This window comes from Staurois parvus, unplaced genomic scaffold, assembly GCF_062004578.1.
Source record: "Staurois parvus isolate SC_StPar_1 unplaced genomic scaffold, SC_StPar_1.0 ptg000896l, whole genome shotgun sequence".
Taxonomy (NCBI): Eukaryota; Metazoa; Chordata; class Amphibia; order Anura; family Ranidae; genus Staurois; species Staurois parvus.
The window spans coordinates 65,026-87,117 of record NW_028318692.1 but is presented as its reverse complement, the minus strand read 5'-3'; the positions used below and the strand labels follow the sequence as shown (position 1 = coordinate 87,117).

Here is a 22,092-nt window from a genome sequence, read left to right as displayed (position 1 = left end):
AGCTTTCCATAAGTGGTCCTTCACTCATGGGCAACTCTTCTGATAATTCTTTTCACTGTGTCAGAAATCTTGTGAGGAGCACCAGGTTGTGCCCGGTTTATGGTTAAATGATGTTCTTTCCACTTCCGGATTATGGCCCCAACAGTGCTCACTGGAACATTCAGAAGTTTAGAAATCCTTCTGTAACCAGTGCCATCAGGCCCCAACAGTGCTCGCTGGAACATTCAGAAGTTTAGAAATCCTGCTGTAACCAGTGCCATCAGGCCCCAACAGTGCTCGCTGGAACATTCAGACGTTTAGAAATCCTGCTGTAACCAGTGCCATCAGGCCCCAACAGTGCTCACTGGAACATTCAGAAGTTTAGAAATCCTGCTGTAACCAGTGTCATCAGGCCCCAACAGTGCTCACTGGAACATTCAGAAGTTTAGAAATCCTGCTGTAACCAGTGTCATCAGGCCCCAACAGTGTTCGCTGGAACATTCAGAAGATTAGAAATCCTTCTGTAACCAGTGCCATCAGGCCCCAACAGTGCTCACTGGAACATTCAGAAGTTTAGAACTCCTTCTGTTACCAATGCAGCAGTAAGGTTGCAAAGGTCTTGCGAGTGCTCTTTGCTTTTACACATCATGCGATGTTTCTTGTGTGACACCTTGGTAATGAGACACCTTTTTTTATAGGCCATCAGTTGAGACTGAACCAGCAGATATTAATTTGCACTGACAAGAGGCAGGATTGCTTTCTAATTATTGATAGATTTCAGCTGGTGACTTGGCTTTCCATGCCTTTTTGCACCTTCCTTCATGTGTTCAATACTTTTTCCCCGTGTCATTGCATTTTATTACACATAACTTAATTTCTGAACTTGTTTTGGTTTCTTTGCATGTATGGACTGCATGGGTTGGTACTGACGTGAACATTTCATGTCAATAGCACCTTTAGATATATATTTACCTGGAATAATGGTGACATGTTCGATACTTATTTCACCCGCTGTATATATGTGCTGTGCCTTAGTTTTCAACTTTTTTATCTCCCTGTTCTTTCGGCAAAATTTAAATATTAAAAGAAGCAGTACAAGAGTTGAAGACATGCGGGCCTATTAGATAGGTGACGTCTTCAAAGCAGCCTATTACACCTTAGAGATCTTTTTATGTCTTTTTATCTGGGGATCCTTTGGCCCTGTACATTATGGCATTTGATAACAAGTGGTAGCACTTAAAGTATAACTAAAGGCAACATTTTTGTTTTTTTTTGGATAGAGTGGAGAGGGATTAAAACCCCTGTCTGGTTTTTATTGCTGTCTGTGCCCCCGTTAGGGAGATACACCCCCTCATTTTTACCCGTTTATAGATTAAAGTGAAAGTAAAAGTCACACATTTTGGGTTTTCCCCAGAAAAGTAATAGAGGGGAAATCTTCCAATGGGGACACTGGTTCTGGTGACCTGGGGGGCCCCAAAGAATTGTCTTAATTTGCAGGGATTTCCTCTCGCTTCCTGTTGTGGTTATGGGGCAGAAAGTGAAGTAAAATCACCGCAATGAGACACAGATGGCAAAAAAAAAAAATCTGCCGGGTTATAACCCTTTCATACTGAGCAACCGAGGGGAGAAGGGCCTTAAGAGAGGTGACCAAGAACCCGATGGTTTTGCTAAATTGATGGAGGTCTGCAGTGATGATTGTCCTTCTGGAACTTTGTCCCACCTCCACACAGGATCTCTGGAGTTCAGTCACAGTGACCATCAGGTTCTTAGTTACCTCTCTTATGAAGGCCCTTCTCCCCCGATTGCTCAGTTTGGCCGGGTGACCAGCTCCTGGTTGTGCCAGACTTCTTCCATTTGAGATTTATGGAGGCCACTGTGCTCTTGAGAACCTTCAGTTCAACAGAATGTTTTTTGTAGCCCTCCTCAGATCTCTGCCTTGCAGTAATCCTGTCTCTGAACTCTTTGTATGACAATTTAAAACAGTTTATTATTATTATAATACAGGATTTATATAGCGCCAACAGTTTGCGCAGCGCTGTACAAAATGAAGGCAGACATTACAGTTACAATACAATTTGGTAGAAGAGGAAGCAAAGGGCCCGGCTCCTGAGAGCTTACAATCTAGGAGGAAGGGTTGAGTGATACAAAAGGTAATAACTGTGGGGGGGGGATGAGCTGATAGAGGAAATGGTAACTCCTTGACGCCGATGTCACACAAATATGCGGCCGCGCAGAACTGGGATTCTTTCCGTGGGGCCGCATATTTGCGTACCTGTCTTTGTGCGCGCTGCACAGCACGTCTCCCAGTACAAAGACCGCGGTGTCACTGAAAGCCCCGGGTCCCATTCTAACGTTCGGGACCTGGGACTCCCGATTCCGGGTCACATGATCGCTGTGATAGCCTCTAATTGGCTATCACGGTGATCAGTCACTGTACAGCTCGGATCCCTTGTTTTTTTTTTTCTATGAATGGAGGTGAGACATATATTGTATCTCTCTAACTCCTGGCATAGAGGGAAGAAAAAAAAGTTTAGCCCCTTCACGCCGGATCGTCCCGGCGTGAAGAGGGGTTTTTACGCTGGGGGGCAGGGCTTAGTGTCATGTGACGCGGGAAAGGTCCCGATCAAAAGAGGAAATTGGGACCTTTCCGTCAGTACCGGACATGTGGGCTGGGAGCGCGCAGGGCACACGCTTTCAGTACATATGTATTTTGTATATTGAAGACAAATGTGCGGCTGCTTAGGGTCTAGGCCAGGGGTGGGCAAACTTTTTGACTTGAGGGCCGCAATGGGTTCATATATTGGACCCGGGGGCCGGACCAAGAGTAGATGAATGATGTGTATGTGTCATCCATAGTAAGTATAGTAATATTCCCCCATAGTAAGCATAGTAATTCATCCCCCATATAGTAATTCATCCCCCATATAGTAATTCATCCCCCATATAGTAATTCATCCCCCATAGTTATTCATCCCCCATAGTAATTCATCCCCCATAGTAATTCATCCCCCATATAGTAATTCATCCCCCATAGTAATTAATCCCCCATATAGTAATTCATCCCCCATATAGTAATTCATCCCCCATAGTAATTCATCCCCCATATAGTAATTCATTCCCCATATTAATTCATCCCCCATATTAATTCATCCCTCATATAGTATTTCATCCCCCATAGTACTATTCCCCCCCAAGTAGTAAGCCAAGTCCCCCCTGTGTCAATTCACTTACCTTTGCTCCGCGCGTTCCTCTCGCCGTGTTCCCGCGCCGTTCCGGTCTTCAGGGCGGACTGTGAGAGGAGCCTAGCTCCCCTCGTGTTCGTCACGCTGCCCCGCCTACACACATCCTGACAGCCATCCTGACAGTATCACGCTCCACGGGCCGGATTAAAAGGTCCGCCGGGCCGTAGTTTGCCCATTGCTGGTCTAGGCTCAGACGCCGGGAGGCTGCACATTTGCGTGCAGCCGTCGCCAAGGGGTTATAAAAAAAAAAAAAGATAAGATAAATAAATATTAAAAAATAAAGAAAATACCTAGATCAAGGCTTGATCTAGTTCAGTGCCAGGGTAAGTGTTTGGGTCAGGGTCAAAGGTCAGGATTAAAAAAAAAAAATTGTTTCAGTGTGTTTTAGGTAAACAAAAAAACAAAATGCGCACTTTTGTTTCTGGGCTGTTCTACGGGTACAAATAACATACACATAGATGGTATCACTATGTATATAATAATAAAAGAGTGAGCGCTATTCCAAAAAAGCAGCTAAGCACTCTAAGTAACCAAAAAATACTTAAACAGAGTAATATCAACAAAAGTGCAGCGCTAAATAATAAAGTCTGAAAGAAAGTCCACTAAAGTCTATTCATAAAAACGTGCCAAATGACAAGTAGAAAATCAATGGTGGCGGTCCATGAAGAAAAGCAGAAATGCGCACTCACCAGAAGACAGATGTAAGTAAGCGGTATGTATCAAAGCCCATAGATCCTCAATCAAGGAGAGAACTGGTCTGGTCAAAGTGGGTAGATCTTCCCTTAAGAATGCAGTGCTAATCCAAAGCAGATCCAGGTAGCCAGAGGTCTCCTACAGCTGGATGGACGAAAGGGGTCTCCTGCTTAAAGGGGGGAGGGTGTCCTCTTCTTGGTAAAGGCCTGAGTTCTCAGTAAAGGACTCTGCAAAAAAGTTACTCCTTGGGTATGAAGAGCTGATCCCTGTTTTGTAGCCTGAGAGTGAATTTAATAGGCAAATTTACCTTACCTTAATAAGCAAATGTATACCTTTAGTTAATCCTCCTCCTAGGGCATCATTGCCTGGAGATTCCCCTTTAAGCAGGAGACCTCTTTTGTCCATCCAGCTGTAGGAGACCTCTGGCTACCTGGATCTGCTTTGGATTAGCACTGCATCCTTAAGGGAAGGTCTACCCACTTTGACCAGACCAGTTCTCTCCTTGATTGAGGATCTATCTTCTGGTGAGTGCGCATTTCTGCTTTTCTTCACGGATCGCCACCATTGATTCTCTACTTGTCATCTGGCACGTTTTTATGAATAGACTTTAGTGGACTTTCTTTCAGACTTTATTATCTAGCGCTACATACAGTCATGGCCGAAATTGTTGGCACCCTTGATATTTCTCCAGGAAATCATGTATTTCTCACGAAACGTATTGCATTAACACATGTTTTGCTATACACATGTTTATTCCCTTTGTGTGTATTGGGACAAAACAAAAAAAGGGAGGAAAGAAAGCAAATTCGACATAATGTCACACAAACCTCCAAAAATGGGCTGGACAAAAGTATTGGCACCCTTTCACAACTGCGGATAAATAAGAATGTTACAAGCATGTGATGCTCCTGTAAACTCACCTGGGGCAAGTAACAGGTGTGGGCAATATAGAAATCACACCTGAAAGCAGATAAAAAGGAGAGACGTTCACTTAACCTTTGCATTGTGTGTCTGTCTGTGCCACACTAAGCATGGACAACAGAAAGAGGAGACGAGAACTGTCTGAGGACCTGAGAACCAAAATTGTGGCAAAATATCAACAATCTCAAGGTTACAAGTCCATCTCCAGAGAACTAGATTTGCCTTTGTCCACAGTGCGCAACATTATCAAGAAGTTTGCAACCCATGGCACTGTAGCTAATCTCCCTGGTCGTGGACGGATGAGGAAAATTGATGAAAGATTGCAACGCAGAATAGTCCGGATGGTGGATAAGCAGCCCCAAACATGTTCCAAAGACATTCAAGCTGTCCTGCAGGCTCAGGGAGCATCAGTGTCAGCGCGAACTATCCGTCGACATTTAAATGAAATGAAACGCTATGGCAGGAGACCCAGGAGGACCCCACTGCTGACACAGAGACATAAAAAAGCAAGACTACAGTTTGCCAAAATGTACTTGAGTAAGCCAAAAGCCTTCTGGGAAAACGTCTTGTGGACAGATGAGACCAAGATAGAGCTTTTCGGTAAAGCACATCATTCTACTGTTTACCGAAAACGGAATGAGGCCTACAAAGAACAAAACACAGTACCTACGGTAAAATATGGTGGAGGTTCAATGATGTTTTGGGGTTGTTTTGCTGCCTCTGGCACTGGGTGCCTTGACTGTGTGCAAGGCATCATGAAATCTGAGGATTACCAAAGGATTTTGGGTCGCACTGTAGGGCCCAGTGTCAGAAAGCTGGGTTTGCGTCCAAGATCCTGGGTCTTCCAGCAGGACAATGACCCCAAACATACGTCAAAAAGCACTCAGAAATGGATGGCAAAGAAGCGCTGGAGAGTTCTGAAGTGGCCAGCAATGAGCCCAGATCTAAATCCCATTGAACACCTGTGGAGAGATCTTAAAATTGCTGTTGGGAAAAGGTGTCCTTCCAATAAGAGAGACCTGGAGCTGTTTGCAAAGGAAGAGTGGTCCAAAATTCCGGGTGAGAGGTGTCAGAAGCTTATTGATGGTTATAGGAAGCGACTGATTTCAGTTATGTTTTCCAAAGGGTGTGCAACCAAATATTAAGTTAAGGGTGCCAATACTTTTGTCCAGCCCATTTTTGGGGTTTTGTGTGACATTATGTCATATTTGCTTTTCTGCCTCTGTTTTATATTTGTTCCAATACATACAAAGGGAATAAACATGTGTATAGCAAAACATGTGTTAATGCAATACCTTTTTTGTGTGAAATACTTGATTTTCAGGAAAAATATCAAGGGTGCCAACAATTTCGGCCATGACTGTATATGGTATCGCTGCGATCATCAAGAGCTGGAAATTTTTTTTTGGGTGGTTGTTTGGTGGTAGGTTATGGTAGTAACGAGAAACACACAGCTAAATTAAAAATAAATATTTTTTTTTATTATTCTGGGACAGTTTTCCTTTATTAATGTAAAAAATCAGAAGATATCGATTACCATTTACCTCCAAATGAAAGCCCAATTTGTCCTGAAAAAAACCCGGTATAATCCACCTAGATGTACAACATAGTTGTGATGATATGTACGGTTTTACTAACACATGTCAAAGTTGCAAAATTGTGCTTAGGCATTAAGATTTGTTTTACCCTTAGGCGTTCAGGGGTTAATTATTTTACTCTGTATCACAAAGGCTGTTTTTTTGAACATGTGACCAGCAGCAGAGGACTAGAAGCTCCTCCTGCCACTGTTTCCCTGCAGACAAGCTGGGAAAGAGCTGGGTCATGTGACAGCTGTATATTGAAAGGAAAAAAGGTACTTAGATGTTTTTGTTTTTTTCTTTAATTAAAATAATCCCAGTGCCATCATCCACATACAGAAAGATAAGGGATAGTATGAATTAGACAACGTGTGCTTTGTATCATTTTACAAACCTGACAAAGCTGTGCTGGATTCTTTACCACTCTAGTCAATGAACAGATTTCGGTGTCACGTTTTGAACTCCTCCTCCAGTACAGTATGTGTGGTGCTCTGTGGTCCGTTATTTAACGTTCTCTCCTGACTCTTCCTCTCTGATTTCAGTTCTCACCTGTCTTTTTCTTCTCTCTTCCTCCCTCTGCTCTCACCTATCCTCATAGGGAGAAGACAGTTTCTCAGAGAAGGTAACATTGTATTCACTTTCTGGGCTCTGTTGTTGTCCTGTCTCTGTCTCTGCCTCCATTTTTGTGGTTTGTGGTGATCTCTGGGGCTCATTTGTTGAAAAAAAAACGGAGTGAAACATTTAACCTGTTTGTTGCTGGAACCAATCAAATGTGTTCAGCCTTTCTTTTGTTTTTCATGTTTAAAAAATGAGAGATGAAATCTGGTTTCTATTGGTGATATTTTCACTCCAGTTTTCAGAAATGAGCAGCTTTGCGTGACTTCTAACCCTCTCACCCCTGACCTGGGGGTCGGTGTTCTGTCTTTACGCAGGCGGGGTATTTTCAGCTTCATTGATTTGTGTGTTAAGAGCGCTGTGCCTTCCGCATATTAAGGATGGGCTTGACTGAAGCCACTGCGTGTTTTCTGTAGTCACCTATATCTAAAGGGAAACCTGTAATAGGTTGGGAAGATCTTCTCTTGAGTTCAGCCTTATCATTTTTATTATCCTCCCTAGCTTTATGTACCATGTGCCCAATCACATCCATCACAGTAATGAACAAAGGCTTCATGAATGGAAGCCTCTGTTTACTATTACTAATGTGATTGGCCACAGCAATCACATGGTACAGGGGCAGTGACATGGGTGCTGTATCCTGGTCTGTGATCCGCTGTGTCTGAGGTGCGCGGCAATCGCAGATTGCGGCCTCAGGGCCATGCAGAGTGGCCACTATGGGAGGACGTACCAGTATGTCCTTCTAGATCGACGCCTGTCCCGCGTGCTGCCTGGCCAATATATATATATATATATATATATATATATATATATATTTATATATATATATATATATATATATATATATTTATATATATATATATTTATATATATATATATATATATATATATGTATGTGTGTGTGTATATATACAGTGAAGGGAATAAGTGTTTGATCCCCGGCTGATTTTGAATGTTTGCCCACTCACAAAGAAATGATCGGTCTAGAAATCGAATGCATGGTGCACCAGACCTAGGGAGACTGACAGTTGTTTTGTGTTTCTTCCATTTGTGAATGATTGCACCAACTGTTGTCACCTTCTCACCAAGCTGCTTGGCCATAGTTTGGTAGCCCAGTCCAGCCTTGTGTCGGTCTACAATCTTGTCCCTGACATCCCTGGACAGCTCTTTGGTCTTTGCCATGGTGGAGAGTTTGGAATCTGATTGTTTGATTGCTCCTGTGGACAGGTGTCTTTTATACAGGTAACAAAATGAGATTAGCAGCACTCCCTTTAAGAGACTGCTTCTAATCTCAGCTTGTTACCTGTATGAGAAACACCTGGTAGCCAGAAATCCTGCTGAATGATAGGGGATCAAATACTTTCTTTCCCTCATGAACATGCAGATCAGTCATCATTTGTTGGACGCATTTCTGCTGAATTTGTTGTTGCTATTCTGTCTCTGTGTTATAATACACCGAACATTCGATTTTTATATCGATCATTTCTTTGTGAGGGGCAAACATTCAAAATCAGCCGGGGAGCAAATACGCATTTCCTTCACTGTATATATGCGTGTGTGTGTATATGTGTGTGTGTGTGTATATATATATACACACAGTTGTGCTCAAAAGTTTGCATACCCCGGCAGAAATTGTGAAATTTTGGCATTGATATTGAATATATGACTGATCATGCCACAAATTGTTCTTTGATTGAAGGATGATGATCATATGAAGCCATTTATTATCAAATAGTTTTTTGGCTCCTTTTTAAATCATAATGATAACAGAAATCACCCAAATGGCCCAGATCAGAAGTCTCCACCCCCGGATCAGAAGTCTCCGCCCCCCAGATCAGAAGTTTCCCTCCCCTGGAATGTTGGGCCTTGGTACAGACACACAAGGTGACACACACACGGGTTACAATGCCAATTAGAGGTTAATTTCCCACATCTGGGGCTTTTTACATTGCAATTAGTGTCTGTGTATAAATAGTCAATGAGTTTGTTAGCTCTTACATGGAAGCACTGACTAGGCTAGATACTGAGCCATGGGGATCAGAAAAGAACTGTCAAAAGTCCTGCGTAACAAGGTAATGGAACTTTATAAAGATGGAAAAGGACATAAAAAGATGTCAAAGCCTTGAATATGCCAATCAGTACTGTTACATCACCTATTAAGAAGTGGAAAGTTTGGGGATCTCTTGATACCAAGTCAAGGTCAGGTAGACCTAGAAAGATTGAAGCCATAACTGCCTGAAGAATTGTTCGGGATACAAAGGGAAACCCATAGGTAACCACAAGAAAAATACAGGCTGCTCTGGAAAATGACAGTTTAGTTGTTTTGAAGGAGCACAATATGATGACACTTGAACAAAAATGAGCTGCATGGTGGAGGTGCCAGAAAGAAGCCTTTACTGCATGAGTGGCACAAGAAGGCCCGGTTAGGCATGTCAAGGTGATGTCAGGCATATTGTAACCGGGCTTTTTTGTGGCATTGGTGCAGTAAAAGCTTCTTTCTGGCACCTCGACCAAACAGCTCATTTTTGTTCAAGTATCACCGTATTGTACTCCTTAAAACAACCACACCATCTTTTTCCAGAGCAGCCTGTTGTCTACCTGACCTTGGCTTGGTAACAAGAGATCCCCGAACTTTCCACTACTTAATAGGTGATTTAACAGTACTGGTTGGCATATTCAAGGCTTTGGACATCTTTATATGTCCTTTTCCATCTTTATAAAGTTCCATTACCTTGTTACGCAGGACTTTTGACAGTTCTTTTCTGATCCCCATGGCTCAGTATCTAGCCTAGTCAGTGCTTCCATGTAAGAGCTAACAAACACATTGACTATATACTGACACTAATTGCAATTTAAAAAGCCCCAGATGTGGGAAATTAACCTCTTATAGACATTGTACCCTGTGTGTGTCACCTTGTGTGTCTGTACCAAGGCCAAACATTCCAGGGGAGGGAGACTTCTGATCCAGGGAGTGGAGACTTCTGATCTGGGCAATTCGGGTGATTTCTGTTATTATGATTTAAAAAGGAGCCAAACAAATATTTGATAATAAATGGCTTCTTATGATCATCATCCTTCAATAAAAGAGCATTTTTTGGCATGATCAGTCATATTTTCAATATCAGTGCCAAAATTTCACAATTTCTGCCAGGGTGTGTAAACTTTTGAGCCCAACTGTATATGTGTGTGTGTGTGTATATATATGTGTGTGTGTGTGTGTGTGTGTGTATATATATATATGTGTGTATATATATATATATATATATATCTGTCTTCTGTGAGATTAGGATTTGGAGGGGAAGCTAGGACAGCATCGGAGGAATGAGACGAGCCAGGTATTAGGGACAGGGGGAGAAAAGGTAGCGGAGCGTTATTTTAGAGGAGAAGTACAGCCAGAGGTCTTTTGGCTGTACTTCTCCTGTAGATCACAGGAGTGCAGTTCATTCTGAGTGCAGTTCAGTTCATTCTGCACTCCTGAGAGATATTTTCGGCCGACAGCGGACTGAAGCGCAGTGTCGGCTGACGTCAATCAGCTGGTCTAGGCTGGGGAAAGATCTCTACTTTAAAGTCGGGATCCACCCCAGAGTACCAGGTTCAACTTCCTGAGAGCCTGAGCCAGGCGCTCCCTCCCCCTCCACAGCTCAGTGCTCCAGTGACTGACAATCCCCACTCTCTGCTCGGAGCGGCTGTGAGATCTCAGTGGTCATGTGATCACTGTTAGAGCCGGTGGGGGACAGATGCAGCAAAAAAATGAATTCCCATACTTCTCTTCTAACGCTTACAATGCACTAAGGTAAAAAAGAATATTTTGACTTTAGATCAGTGATTCTCAACCTTCCTAATGCCGCGACCCTTTAATACAGTTCCTCATGTTGTGGTGACCCCCAACCATAAAATTATTTTCGTTGCCACTTCATAACTGTAATTGTGCTACTATTATGAAACGAAATGTAAATATCTGATATGCAGGATGTATTTTCATTGTTACAAATTGAACATAATTAAAGCATAGTGATTAATCACAAAAACAATATGTAATTATATATTGTGAAATCTTTATTTCTAATTACAAATAAATTAAATTTTGTATTCACATCAACCACAGCTGAATATAAAAAGACCGATCAGCATCCAGATTAAGTTCCAATGGTACAGATATTTTTTCTTGCAGTAGCTGATTTTATAGTACATGATTTTACATTTACCCAGTAATTATAATTCATGAAGTGTTGTTTTACCTCCAATACTGCTGCTTTTAACACAGTAGCTGCTTTTAACACAGTAGCTGCTTTCAACACAGTAGCTGCTTTCAACACAGTAGCTGCTTTCAACACAGTAGCTGCTTTCAACACAGTAGCTGCTTTCAACACAGTAGCTGCTTTCAACACAGTAGCTGCTTTCAACACAGTAGCTGCTTTCAACACAGTAGCTGCTTTCAACACAGCAGCTGCTTTCTACACAGTAGCTGCTTTCAACACAGCAGCTGCTTTCAACACAGTAGCTGCTTTCAACACAGCAGCTGCTTTCTACACAGTAGCTGCTTTCTACACAGTAGCTGCTTTCAACACAGCAGCTGCTTTCTACACAGTAGCTGCTTTCAACACAGTAGCTGCTTTCAACACAGTAGCTGCTTTCTACACAGTAGCTGCTCTTTACACATATGTGACTGGTCCACATAAGTACATTATGGTGCCAACCCTGTCACATACACCTGTATTTTTACAGGGTGTATGTGATGGGGTTGGCGCGATGATGTCATCACGCCGGGTACTCGTATGTGGGCGTATCTGCATGTGGGCCTGGAGACAGATGGAGGAGCAAATCTCTGTTCCTAAGACCATCGGAAATATGTGTTTTCCAATGGTCTTAGGCGACCCCTGTGAAAGGGTCGTTCGACCCCCAAAGGGGTCGCGACCCACAGGTTGAGAACCGCTGCTTTAGAACCACTGTAATGCAGCTTACAAAGGATGTAGTCTGAAGGCATTAGGGGGAATTCAGGATGTATCACTTGGGATGGTTCGCTCTATATACGTAAGTAATGGGGCAAAAGCTGTAGAGAAAAAAAAGTTTTCAGCTTCAAACTTTTGTCTGTTGCTACCAAGTCCCCTTTAAAGGGATTTTGTTAAAATAGCGATTCTGCTTTTGCTTGCTGGTTTTTTAAGGGCGCTAGTTCCAAGGTTAACATCCATATCCTATCTATCTATACTAAATAAATAAGTCAACATTAATACAACACCATCCTAGAGGCACATCTGTGTGACTGCAATCTTGCCCACATTGCTACATCTGAAACTGCTGACAAAAATAAGCTGCATACAGACCAGGTGGGCCCTAGACTTTGCCTGTTCGGTGCATCTCAGCTGTCCTTAAATTATAGCAGTTCTTAATGTTCATTTATTTGGTTTTTGTCATCTTCCAGGAAAAAGCCGTCATGCAGATGCTTCCTGAGTCAGAAGGGGACGGCGTGGCCGAGAAACCTCTAAAGATCCCCAAAGAGATGTGGCTGCTGGTGGACCATTTATATAAGAACGCCTGCCATCAGGTTTGTCAGGACTCACTGATGTCATCTACCATTACAGTTCTTCTGGAGGTCACTATATATTAACCACTTAAAGCGGAGCTCCACCTAAAAAGGGGAAGTTCCGCTTTAAGCCTTTGTCCCCCGCTCCCCATTAAGGATTGGCATTTTTGAGTAGCGGAGGGGGGAACGGGTACACGAATTTGCTAGGTACCCGCTCAGACTTCTGCTGCGATAGCCTAGGCAATGAGAAGCAAAAGTTGTCCTCCCCCCTCCCTCCCCGTAGTCTTCTGGTACACATGACAGGTCCCAGAAGACTATCGGTCCATTCACAAAGCGCAGCGCTTCTCACGCATGTGCAGTGGGCACCCGGCTGTGAAGCCGCAAGCTTTAATTGCCGGGAGCCCACACTGAAGATGCTGGCACCAAGGAGAAAAGACGGCCAGTGAAACTTGCCATGGTGAGTACACCGCTGGACCGAGGGACAGGTAAGTGACTGTATTTTAAAAGTCAGCAGCTACAGTTTTTGTAGCTGGTGATCCCCTGCTAGCTGTCACAGCGGGAAGCGGGTGCCAGTCCATTCGTACATGTTACATGCAGGGGCGGACTGACCATTTGGAAACTTGGGCACTGCCCGAGGGCCCGGGGTCAGTAGGGGGCCCCATGAGATGCCCCTGGTACCTTTTTCATAGGCTTTTTTGAGTTTGGGCAAGGACACAGGGGCCCCATGATCCCCTATTGCCCGGGGGCCCCATGAGTTGTCAGTCCGCCCCTGGTTACATGTTACACCCTGACTATGGGTGTAGCATGTAACATGTTATGAAAGGTGAATGTATCCTTTAAATGCTTTGCTTGAAGTTCCGTTCTTGCGTGCACCAGATTGATGTGGATGATGTCATCCCTTACCATCCTCTGCTTTCTGTTCAGCTGCCTCCCAGAACTTTTCCTGACTCATTCCCACACCAGCCTAGCCCCCTTTGCCTAGTCTTTGGCACTCTCCATGACTGACTCACTTCCCTGTTACCCCAGAGACGCTGGATTGCGTAGAGACGGGAGGCAGATAAATACACATACTCTGTATTTCTGACAAGATCAAGTTTCTCTGTGCTTTTCCAACAGATGTATTAAAAAGTTTCTAAAGCCAAATCAAACAGACCCAAAGGGAGCAAATAAGAGAAGTTCATTGTTATTTTCATACATCTCAAGAGTTTTGTGTGTTCTCTTGCAGGAAGATCTCTTCCAAACTCCCGGCAGACAGGAAGAACTACAGCAGATTATCGACTGCTTAGATACCAGCATTCCAGACACCATCCGTATCCTTCCCTTGCATAGATCATCCAGTTATCTTTGGTAGGCTTGGCTTGAAGCAGATAAGTTTATTCTCACTGAGAAGTTGTATTCCTAAATCTTCTTTGGGCATGTCCACCGTGTTGGGTGAAGAAGGGCTCGACCCTGTGGCCTGGATCGGTACGTGTCCCTATTGTGTGGAAGTCCACCCTTTTGGAAGTGCTGCTGTGGGCAGTGGTAGTTGTACAGGGCTGGCTGTGGGGTGCTTGGGTGCCAGTAGGTGCTACATCACAGTGTAGGTATTCAACAGAGGCATTACTTCTCTCTCTCTACTGTGTGTGGACGTTTCCAGCTGCATCTACATGAGCGTCATTTTGGATCACAGTCAAGGCTGTCACTGGGTCTTCTGGGTTTGGCATTTAGTAGGGTACCTGGTATCTAGTGAGTTGCTGTCAGGGTGCTTTAGAGATCCAGGATGCTTATCGCCTGATGGGGAGTTGGGTCCCTGAAGGCTTTTTGAGGTGTCCGCCATGGTAGATGAAGATTGGACTTGAGCTTGTGACTTAGATTGGTAAGTGCCCCAATTGTGTTGAAGTCCCGCTTTTTTGAAAATGTTCCGTTAAACGCTAGGCGTCTGTTGGGCAGTGTGCTACCGTGCATGGTGGTAGCTATACAGGGCTGCCTATGGGGTATGCGGCCCCCAGTTCAGTAGAACACCACTGTGACGGTGTTCAAAAAGGGTGGGACTTTTTGAAAATGTTCCGTTAACCGCTGGGCACCTGTTGGACCTTGTGCTACCGTGCATGGTGGTAGCTATACATTGCTGCCTATGGGGTGCGTGGGCCCCAGTTCAGTAGAACACCACTGTGATGGTGTATAAAAGGGTTAGACCTTACTGTATTGCATTTGCATGGCTTGAGAGCAAGAGAGAAGAACAATGGGGTGCAATTCCAAATCTCTTTGTCAGTTGGTGAAAGCCCCCTGTACAGATAACCCTGCAGTGTCTCCTCTTAGGATCAGCTTACTTCTAATCCTTGCCCTTAACTGGTATTACAATGTTTCAGGGGCACATTCTTTCATTTTCTTTTGTATCTAGGGAGGAATTTTGGGCAACCAATTATGCGCTGCATAAGCAGCTTTCAGGGATTCTCACTGGTCTGGGCCACTGGGGCGCAAACAAGAGCATTTGCCCCTAATTCAGGAGTGTGAGGTGTTGGAGGAACATTCTTTAAATCAGGGGTCTCCAAACTTTTCAAACTGGCCAGTTTACTGTCCTTCAGACTTTAGGCGGGGGCTAGATTGTGGCTAGTGGGGGTAGAAAATTTCCCAGGCCCAGCATCACTGAAAATAAACATGGCCTCCAGTTTGGTGGTCAGTAGGAACAGGAATAGTGTCTCAACATTGATATTAGTAGGAGGAATAGTGTCTCAACATTGATATTAGTAGGAGGAATAGTGTCTCAACATTGATATTAGTTGGAGGAATAGTGTCCCATCATTGGTGTCAGTGGGAAGAATAGTGCCCCATCGTTGGTGTCAGTGGGAGGAATAGTGTCCCATCATTGGTGTCAGTGGGAGGAATAGTGTCCCATCATTGGTATCAGTGGAAGGAATAGTGTCCCATCATTGGTATCAGTGGGAGGAAGAGTGCCCCATCATTGGTGTCAGTGGGAGGAATAGTGCCCCATCATTGGTATCACTGGGAGGAATAGTGCCCCATCATTGGTATCACTGGGAGGAATAGTGTCCCATCATTGGTATCAGTGGGAGGAATAGTGCCCCATCATTGGTATCACTGGGAGGAATAGTGCCCCATCATTGGTATCACTGGGAGGAATAGTGTCCCATCATTGGTATCAGTGGGAGGAATAGTGCCCCATCATTGGTATCACTGGGAGGAATAGTGTCCCATCATTGGTATCAGTGGGAGGAATAGTGCCCCATCATTGATATCAGTGGGAGGAATAGTGCCCCATCATTGGTATCACTGGGAGGAATAGTGTCCCATCATTGGTATCAGTGGAAGGAATAGTGCCCCATCATTGGTATCAGTGGGGGGAATAGTGTCCCATCATTGGTGTCAGTGGGAGGAATAGTGCCTCATCATTGGTATCAGTGGGAGGAATAGTGCCCCATCATTGGTGTCAGTGGGAGGAATAGTGCCCCATCATTGGTATCAGTGGGGGGAATAGTGTCCCATCATTGGTGTCAGTGGGCGGAATAGTGCCTCATCATTGGTATCAGTGGGAGGAATAGTGCCCCATCATTGGTATCAGTGATAGGAATAGTGCCCCATCATTGGTGTCAGTGGGAGGAATAGTGTCCCATCATTGGTGTCAGTGGGAGGAATAGTGTCCCATCATTGGTGTCAGTGGGAGGAATAGTGCCTCATCATTGGTATCAGTGGGAGGAATAGTGCCCCATCATTGGTATCAGTGGGAGGAATAGTGCCCCATCATTGGTATCAGTGGGAGGAATAGTGCCCCATCATTGGTGTCAGTGGGAGGAATAGTGCCCCATCATTGGTATCAGTGATAGGAATAGTGCCCCATCATTGGTGTCAGTGGGAGGAATAGTGTCCCATCATTGATATCAGTGGGAGTAGTAGTATCCCATCATTAGTGTCAATGACAGGAATTATGCCCCACTTTTGGTGTCAGTGGGAGGAACTGTGGTTGGATAAAGGCTAGCAAAGGGTCGCAGTTTGGAGACCACTGCTTTAGATGAGGAGAAGGAAACCAGTGAGGATCGGGGGTCCTCTTTGAACGAGTCCTCTCCAGAAAACACAGCTCAGGATCCTGGATTGTCACAGGCGCAGAGGACCACAGTTAGTTATTGGGGAATGTGGTCAGAACAAATTTGAAACTGCAACTTTCGGAATCCATTTCTACTAGTCACTGGGTTTGGGTAGCAGGGCCCGCCAGAGCATCCAAGATATTCCTTTGTTGCCTCTTACATGGCTTGTTGCCTTTTTGGCTGCTATTACTTTGCTTCGGAAGGTCTTGGATCTGGCTGCACTTTCCTGCAAGACACCATTCCTGGTCCTTCACAGATAATTTTGCGTTGATGCCTCGATTCCCCTTTTTCCCTTTCCACCTGACCAAGGCCATTGTGTTACTATGTTTGCATCCTAAGTACCCTAAGGAGAAGGTACTTTGCTCTTTGGATGTGTTTCAAGCTGCGGGGATTTACCTGATCTCTGCAGATTAATTTTGGCATTCCTACTCTGTTCTGTCTGAGGTTGCTCGAAAGAGACAGGCTACTTTTGAATGCACTATTTCTCAGTGGATTCATCAGTTCATTTCTCAGACATATGGCCTGCAGGGCAAGGTTCCTCTTTTCTTAGTCAAGGCCTATTCCACCAGGAATGTCAACGCTTCCTGGGTGTCGGCCTCAAGATTCCATTTTTAAGGTTTATTAGTCTGCCACTTGGTTTTCGGCTCACAAGTTTAATGGGTTTTGCCAGGTAAATGTTCAGGCCTCTCCAAACACCAGTTTTTGAGCTGAATGTCTTGCAGGTGACTTTGTAGTTCTTTTCTGTTTGGGTTTTGAGCTTGTTGCGCCCCCCCCCCCCCCCCATTGTCAGTGCTTTGGGACATCCCAATGGTCATAAATAAGAAGATGCCCTGCGTCCTGTGATGTACAATTAACCACTTGCCGTCCGCCTGCTGTTTATAAACGGCAGGGCGGTGGCACTCCAGGGGCGGGTTTCTGTTCATAAACGGCACCCGCCTTTTCTAGCTGTGCGCGCTCGCAGCACTGCGATCCGGTGCCCGCTGTGTCCTCCGGACACGGTGAAACACCGATCGTCGGACGGGACCTCTGTACGAGGTCCCGATCATGTGATCACTGATTGGCCAATCAGTGATCACATGCAAAGTAGTAAGCAAGATGTCACTTCTGATATCATTGCTTACTACGTGTGAAATCTGTGAATGATCACAGAGGTCACATGGTACAAGGCTATTCACAACAGCCTTGTACCATGTGACAAGCTGTGACTAATCACAGCTCACTCAGTATTTCTCAATGGCTGCAAGAATGCAGACAGAGAGAAAGAGAAATGATTGCTTTTACATCCTATATGGGTGTAAAAAAAAAAAAAAATCTTCATCACCCCCCACAAGTAGTACAGTGTCACCATGGTGACACTGTACTGCTAGGGTGACAGTATGTAAAAAAAAAAAACATAAATATTAATATAAAAAAATAAAATAAAAATGTAAAAAAAATGTTTAAAAATTATAATTTTTGGTTATATACTAATTTGGCTTATTTTTTTTTTTACTAAAAATATAACGGAATACATTTTGGTCAAGATTTATGATGAAATATTATTTATTTGCAAAATATTATAAGAAAAACACTTTTTTTCAAAATTTTGGAACATTTTCATTTACATAGCAAAAAAAATTAAAATCCCAGCGGTGAATAAATACCACCAAAATAAAGCTTTATCTGTCTCAAAAAAAATGGTAAAAAATTCATATGGGTACAGTGTTGCACGACCGCGCAATTGTCATTCAAAGTGTGATAGTGCTGAAAGCTGAAAATTGCTCTGGACAGGAAGGGGGTAAAAGTGTCCGGACAGGAAGTGGTTAAGAAAGTAGGATGTCCGGCTTTACCTGTAAAATCTGTTTCTTGGAGTACTTCACAGGACACAGGGATCCCTCCCCTCTTTGTGTTCCTCAATATTTGCTATGAAATGGTGTTTTCATTTCACTAGGTTTTGTACATATAGATTTTTTTTACAGTATTTTTGATTTTCTAGACCTCTGAATTGTATATTTCTCTGCAGACTGGTCAGAGCTTCCATACTTATTATTCTGGTGAATTGACAGTTGGCTGCTCGTCAGAATTGCTTGGATTTGCCAGATGCGATTTGCTTTGCTTGTCTCTAATTGCCGGTTTATGTATCCATGCAGTATGTCTAACCATAGGAACCATTCTAGTCCCTTATTCAGTTGGTAAAATCTGAATCCTAAAGAATGAATATTTATGACCATTTTGTTGGCAGCGATGTCCTTCGTACTGTGTATGAAACGCTGGGATTGTATGGAAGACCTAGAAGACTGAATCCAAAGTGAACACATGGCAATTCTGTATTCTTCTTTGTACTGTTTATGACCGTTCTGTTTTATCATCTGTTTTACCTTAACACTGATCCCCCAGCGGGTAGTAACCATTCTGTGGCAGAAGCTCTGTTGATATTCCTGGAAGCTCTACCCGAACCAGTGATTTGTTACGAGCTGTACCAGCGCTGCATCGACTGTTCCCACGACACTCGCCTCTGCCGTCAGGTTTGTAGAAATGCTGCTAAAGACATTCTGGGAAAAACATGGACGACATTTCTCTGGAGTTGGCTCTCTATATAAAACGAACTATGCCTAATTCAGACAGGCAATTTGCACCAGTTTCAGTATTAATACCGACATGTGCAACAAATTCAAGTAGTTCTTACTATCGCCACTCATCGCAGTGGCAGCAAGAATTATCTCCCAGTTCACAAATGAAGAAACTGGTGCTTACTAAGACCAACTCTAGCCAGTGCTCAGCGTTTGGCCCTTCTGTCCTGATAAAGCTGTCATAAATGTGACTGCTTCCCACACAGGGCTCAGTCCCCGGCCCTGTCAGCTGTCATGCGAAAACTAACCGTGAACAAAGGGGCCAGGGACATACTGCTGATGTCATTGCGCAAGTGAGGCGGACTGGATTGGGAGCCAGTCCCCATGGTCACAGCGCCTGTTGGATGGAAGGAGACTGATGGGAAACTGATCAACTAGTTCCCCATTAAGTCTACTTTTCTTTTGATTGAGAGCGTATGACAGTGGGCAGATATCGAATGCCACTATTGGATTCTCTCACCTCTCCTCTTCCCTCCTATTTTTCAATCTTTCATCTCCATCTCCTCTCACTCCTTCTTCCTCTTCTCTCTCTCTCTCTCTCTGTATTGTTCTTCATCGTCTCCATGTCTCTCTCTTCACCTCTGTCCCTCTATTCTCTTGTTTTCTGTCATCTTTCATATCTTCTCTATTTTTATTGTCTTCTCTCCTCTTTCTCAGTTTCTCCTTTTCCTATTTCCTCTTCTTCCCTCCTGCCTCCCTTCTTTCCTATCTTTCCTCTCCCTCCATCACTGCTTTCTCTTCTATTCTCTATTATTTTCTTGCTTCTCTCTCCTTTTCTTTTTTCTTGCTATTTTTCCTCTCCTCTCCGCTTACTCCTCACTCCTTTTTTTTTTTTTTTTCTCCTTCTTTCTCTCACTGCCTCTTCTTTCACTTATCTTCACTTTACCCCTGCCTTCTTCTCTTCACTTCCCATCTCTTTGCTTCGCTTCCCCTTGCTTCGCTTCCCCTTCCCCTTCCCTTCCCCTTCCTTCGCTTCCCCTTCCCCTTCCCTTCCCCTTCCTTCGCTTCCCCTTCCCCTTGCTTCGCTTCCCCTTCCCTTTCCTATTACTTTGCTTCCCCTTCCCTTCCCCTTGTCTTCTCTGCCTTGCTCTCCACTTACTCCTCACTCCTTTTTTTTCCTTCCTTCTTTCTTTCTCTCACTGCCTCTTCTCTTTTCTCTCTCCTCTCCTCTCGTTTATTTTCTCTCCTCTCTTCTCTTGTCTCTCTTCTCTCCTCTCTTGTCTCTCTTCTCTCCTCTCTTGTCTCTCTTCTCTCCTCTCTTGTCTCTCTTCTCTCCTCTCCTGTCTCTCTTCTCTCCTCTCCTGTCTCTCTTCTCTCCTCTCCTGTCTCTCTTCTCTCCTCTCCTGTCTCTCTTCTCTCCTCTCCTGTCTCTCTTCTCTCTTGTCTCTCTCCTCTCTTCTCTTGTCTCTCTCCTCTCTTCTTTTGTCTCTCTCCTCTTGTCTCTCTCCTCTCCTCTCTCTCTCCTCTCCTCTCTTGTCTCTCTCCTCTCCTCTCTTGTCTCTCTCCTCTCCTCTCTTGTCTCTCTCCTCTCCTCTCTTGTCTCTCTCCTCTCCTCTCTTGTCTCTCTCCTCTCCTCTCTTGTCTCTCTTCTCCTCTCTTGTCTCTCTTCTCCTCTCTTGTCTCTCTTCTCCTCTCCTCTCTTGTCTCTCTTTTCCTCTCCTCTCTTGTCTCTCTTTTCCTCTCCTCTCTTGTCTCTCTTTTCCTCTCCTCTCTTGTCTCTCCTCTCCTCTCTTGTCTCTCCTCTCCTCTCTTGTCTCTCCTCTCTTGTCTCTCTTCTCTCCTCTCTTGTCTCTTTTCTCTCCTCTCTCCTCCTCTCCTCTCTTGTCTCTCTTCTCTCCTCTCCCCTCCTCTCCTCTCTTGTCTCTCTTCTCTCCTCTCCCCTCCTCTCCCCTCCTCTCCTATCTTGTCTCTCTCCTCTCTTGTCTCTCTCCTCTCTCGTCTCTCTCCTGTCCCCTCTCTTCTTTCTCCTCTCCTCTCTCTTCTCTCTCCTCTCTCTCCTCTCCTCTCTCTCCTCTCCTCTCTTGTCTCTCTCCTCTCTCCCCTCTCCTCTCTTGTCTCTCTCCTCTCTCTCCTCTCCTTTCTTGTCTCTCTCCTCTCTCTCCTCTCCTCTCTTGTCTCTCTCCTCTCCTCTCTTGTCTCTCTCCTCTCCTCTCTTGTCTCTCTCCTCTCCTCTCTTGTCTCTCTTCTCCTCTCTTGTCTCTCTTCTCCTCTCCTCTCTTGTCTCTCCTCTCCTCTCTTGTCTCTCCTCTCCTCTCTTGTCTCTCTTCTCTCCTCTCTTGTCTCTCTTCTCTCCTCTCTCCTCCTCTCCTCTCTTGTCTCTCTTCTCTCCTCTCCCCTCCTCTCCTCTCTCCTCCTCTCCTCTCTTGTCTCTCTTCTCTCCTCTCCCCTCCTCTCCCCTCCTCTCCCCTCCTCTCCTATCTTGTCTCTCTCCTCTCTTGTCTCTCTCCTCTCTCGTCTCTCTCCTGTCCCCTCTCTTCTTTCTCCTCTCCTCTCTCTTCTCTCTCCTCTCCTCTCTCTTCTCTCTCCTCTCTCTCTTCTCCTCTCTCTCCTCTCCTCTCTCTCCTCTCTTGTCTCTCTCCTCTCTCCCCTCTCCTCTCTTGTCTCTCTCCTCTCTCTCCTCTCCTTTCTTGTCTCTCTCCTCTCCTTTCTTGTCTCTCTCCTTTCTTGTCTCTCTCCTCTCTTGTCTCTCTCCTCTCCTCTCTTGTCTCTCTCCTCTCCTCTCTTGTCTCTCTCCTCTCCTCTCTTGTCTCTCTCCTCTCCTCTCTTGTCTCTTCTCTCCTCTCCTCTTGTCTCTCTTTTTTCTTTTCTCTTCTCTCCTCTTGTCTCTCTTTTCTCTTGTCCTGTCTTTTCTCTTGT

At 44.5% G+C, this 22,092-nt stretch overlaps 1 protein-coding gene across 3 annotated transcripts in view; it reads left to right on the top strand.

Annotated features, from left to right (window-relative positions):
• Positions 1 to 22,092, top strand: part of OCRL (OCRL inositol polyphosphate-5-phosphatase) — a 165,755-nt gene that overhangs the window by 131,567 nt on the left and 12,096 nt on the right. For 2 of the 3 annotated variants that reach the window (XM_089656221.1, XM_089656219.1), the window contains 4 exons: positions 7,011 to 7,034; positions 12,447 to 12,569; positions 13,774 to 13,858; positions 19,004 to 19,131. In XM_089656221.1, the coding sequence (XP_089512347.1) occupies positions 7,011 to 7,034; positions 12,447 to 12,569; positions 13,774 to 13,858; positions 19,004 to 19,131 (360 nt within the window). The remainder of the gene's footprint in view (positions 1 to 7,010; positions 7,035 to 12,446; positions 12,570 to 13,773; positions 13,859 to 19,003; positions 19,132 to 22,092) is intronic. The other variant, XM_089656220.1, reaches the window with a different exon arrangement.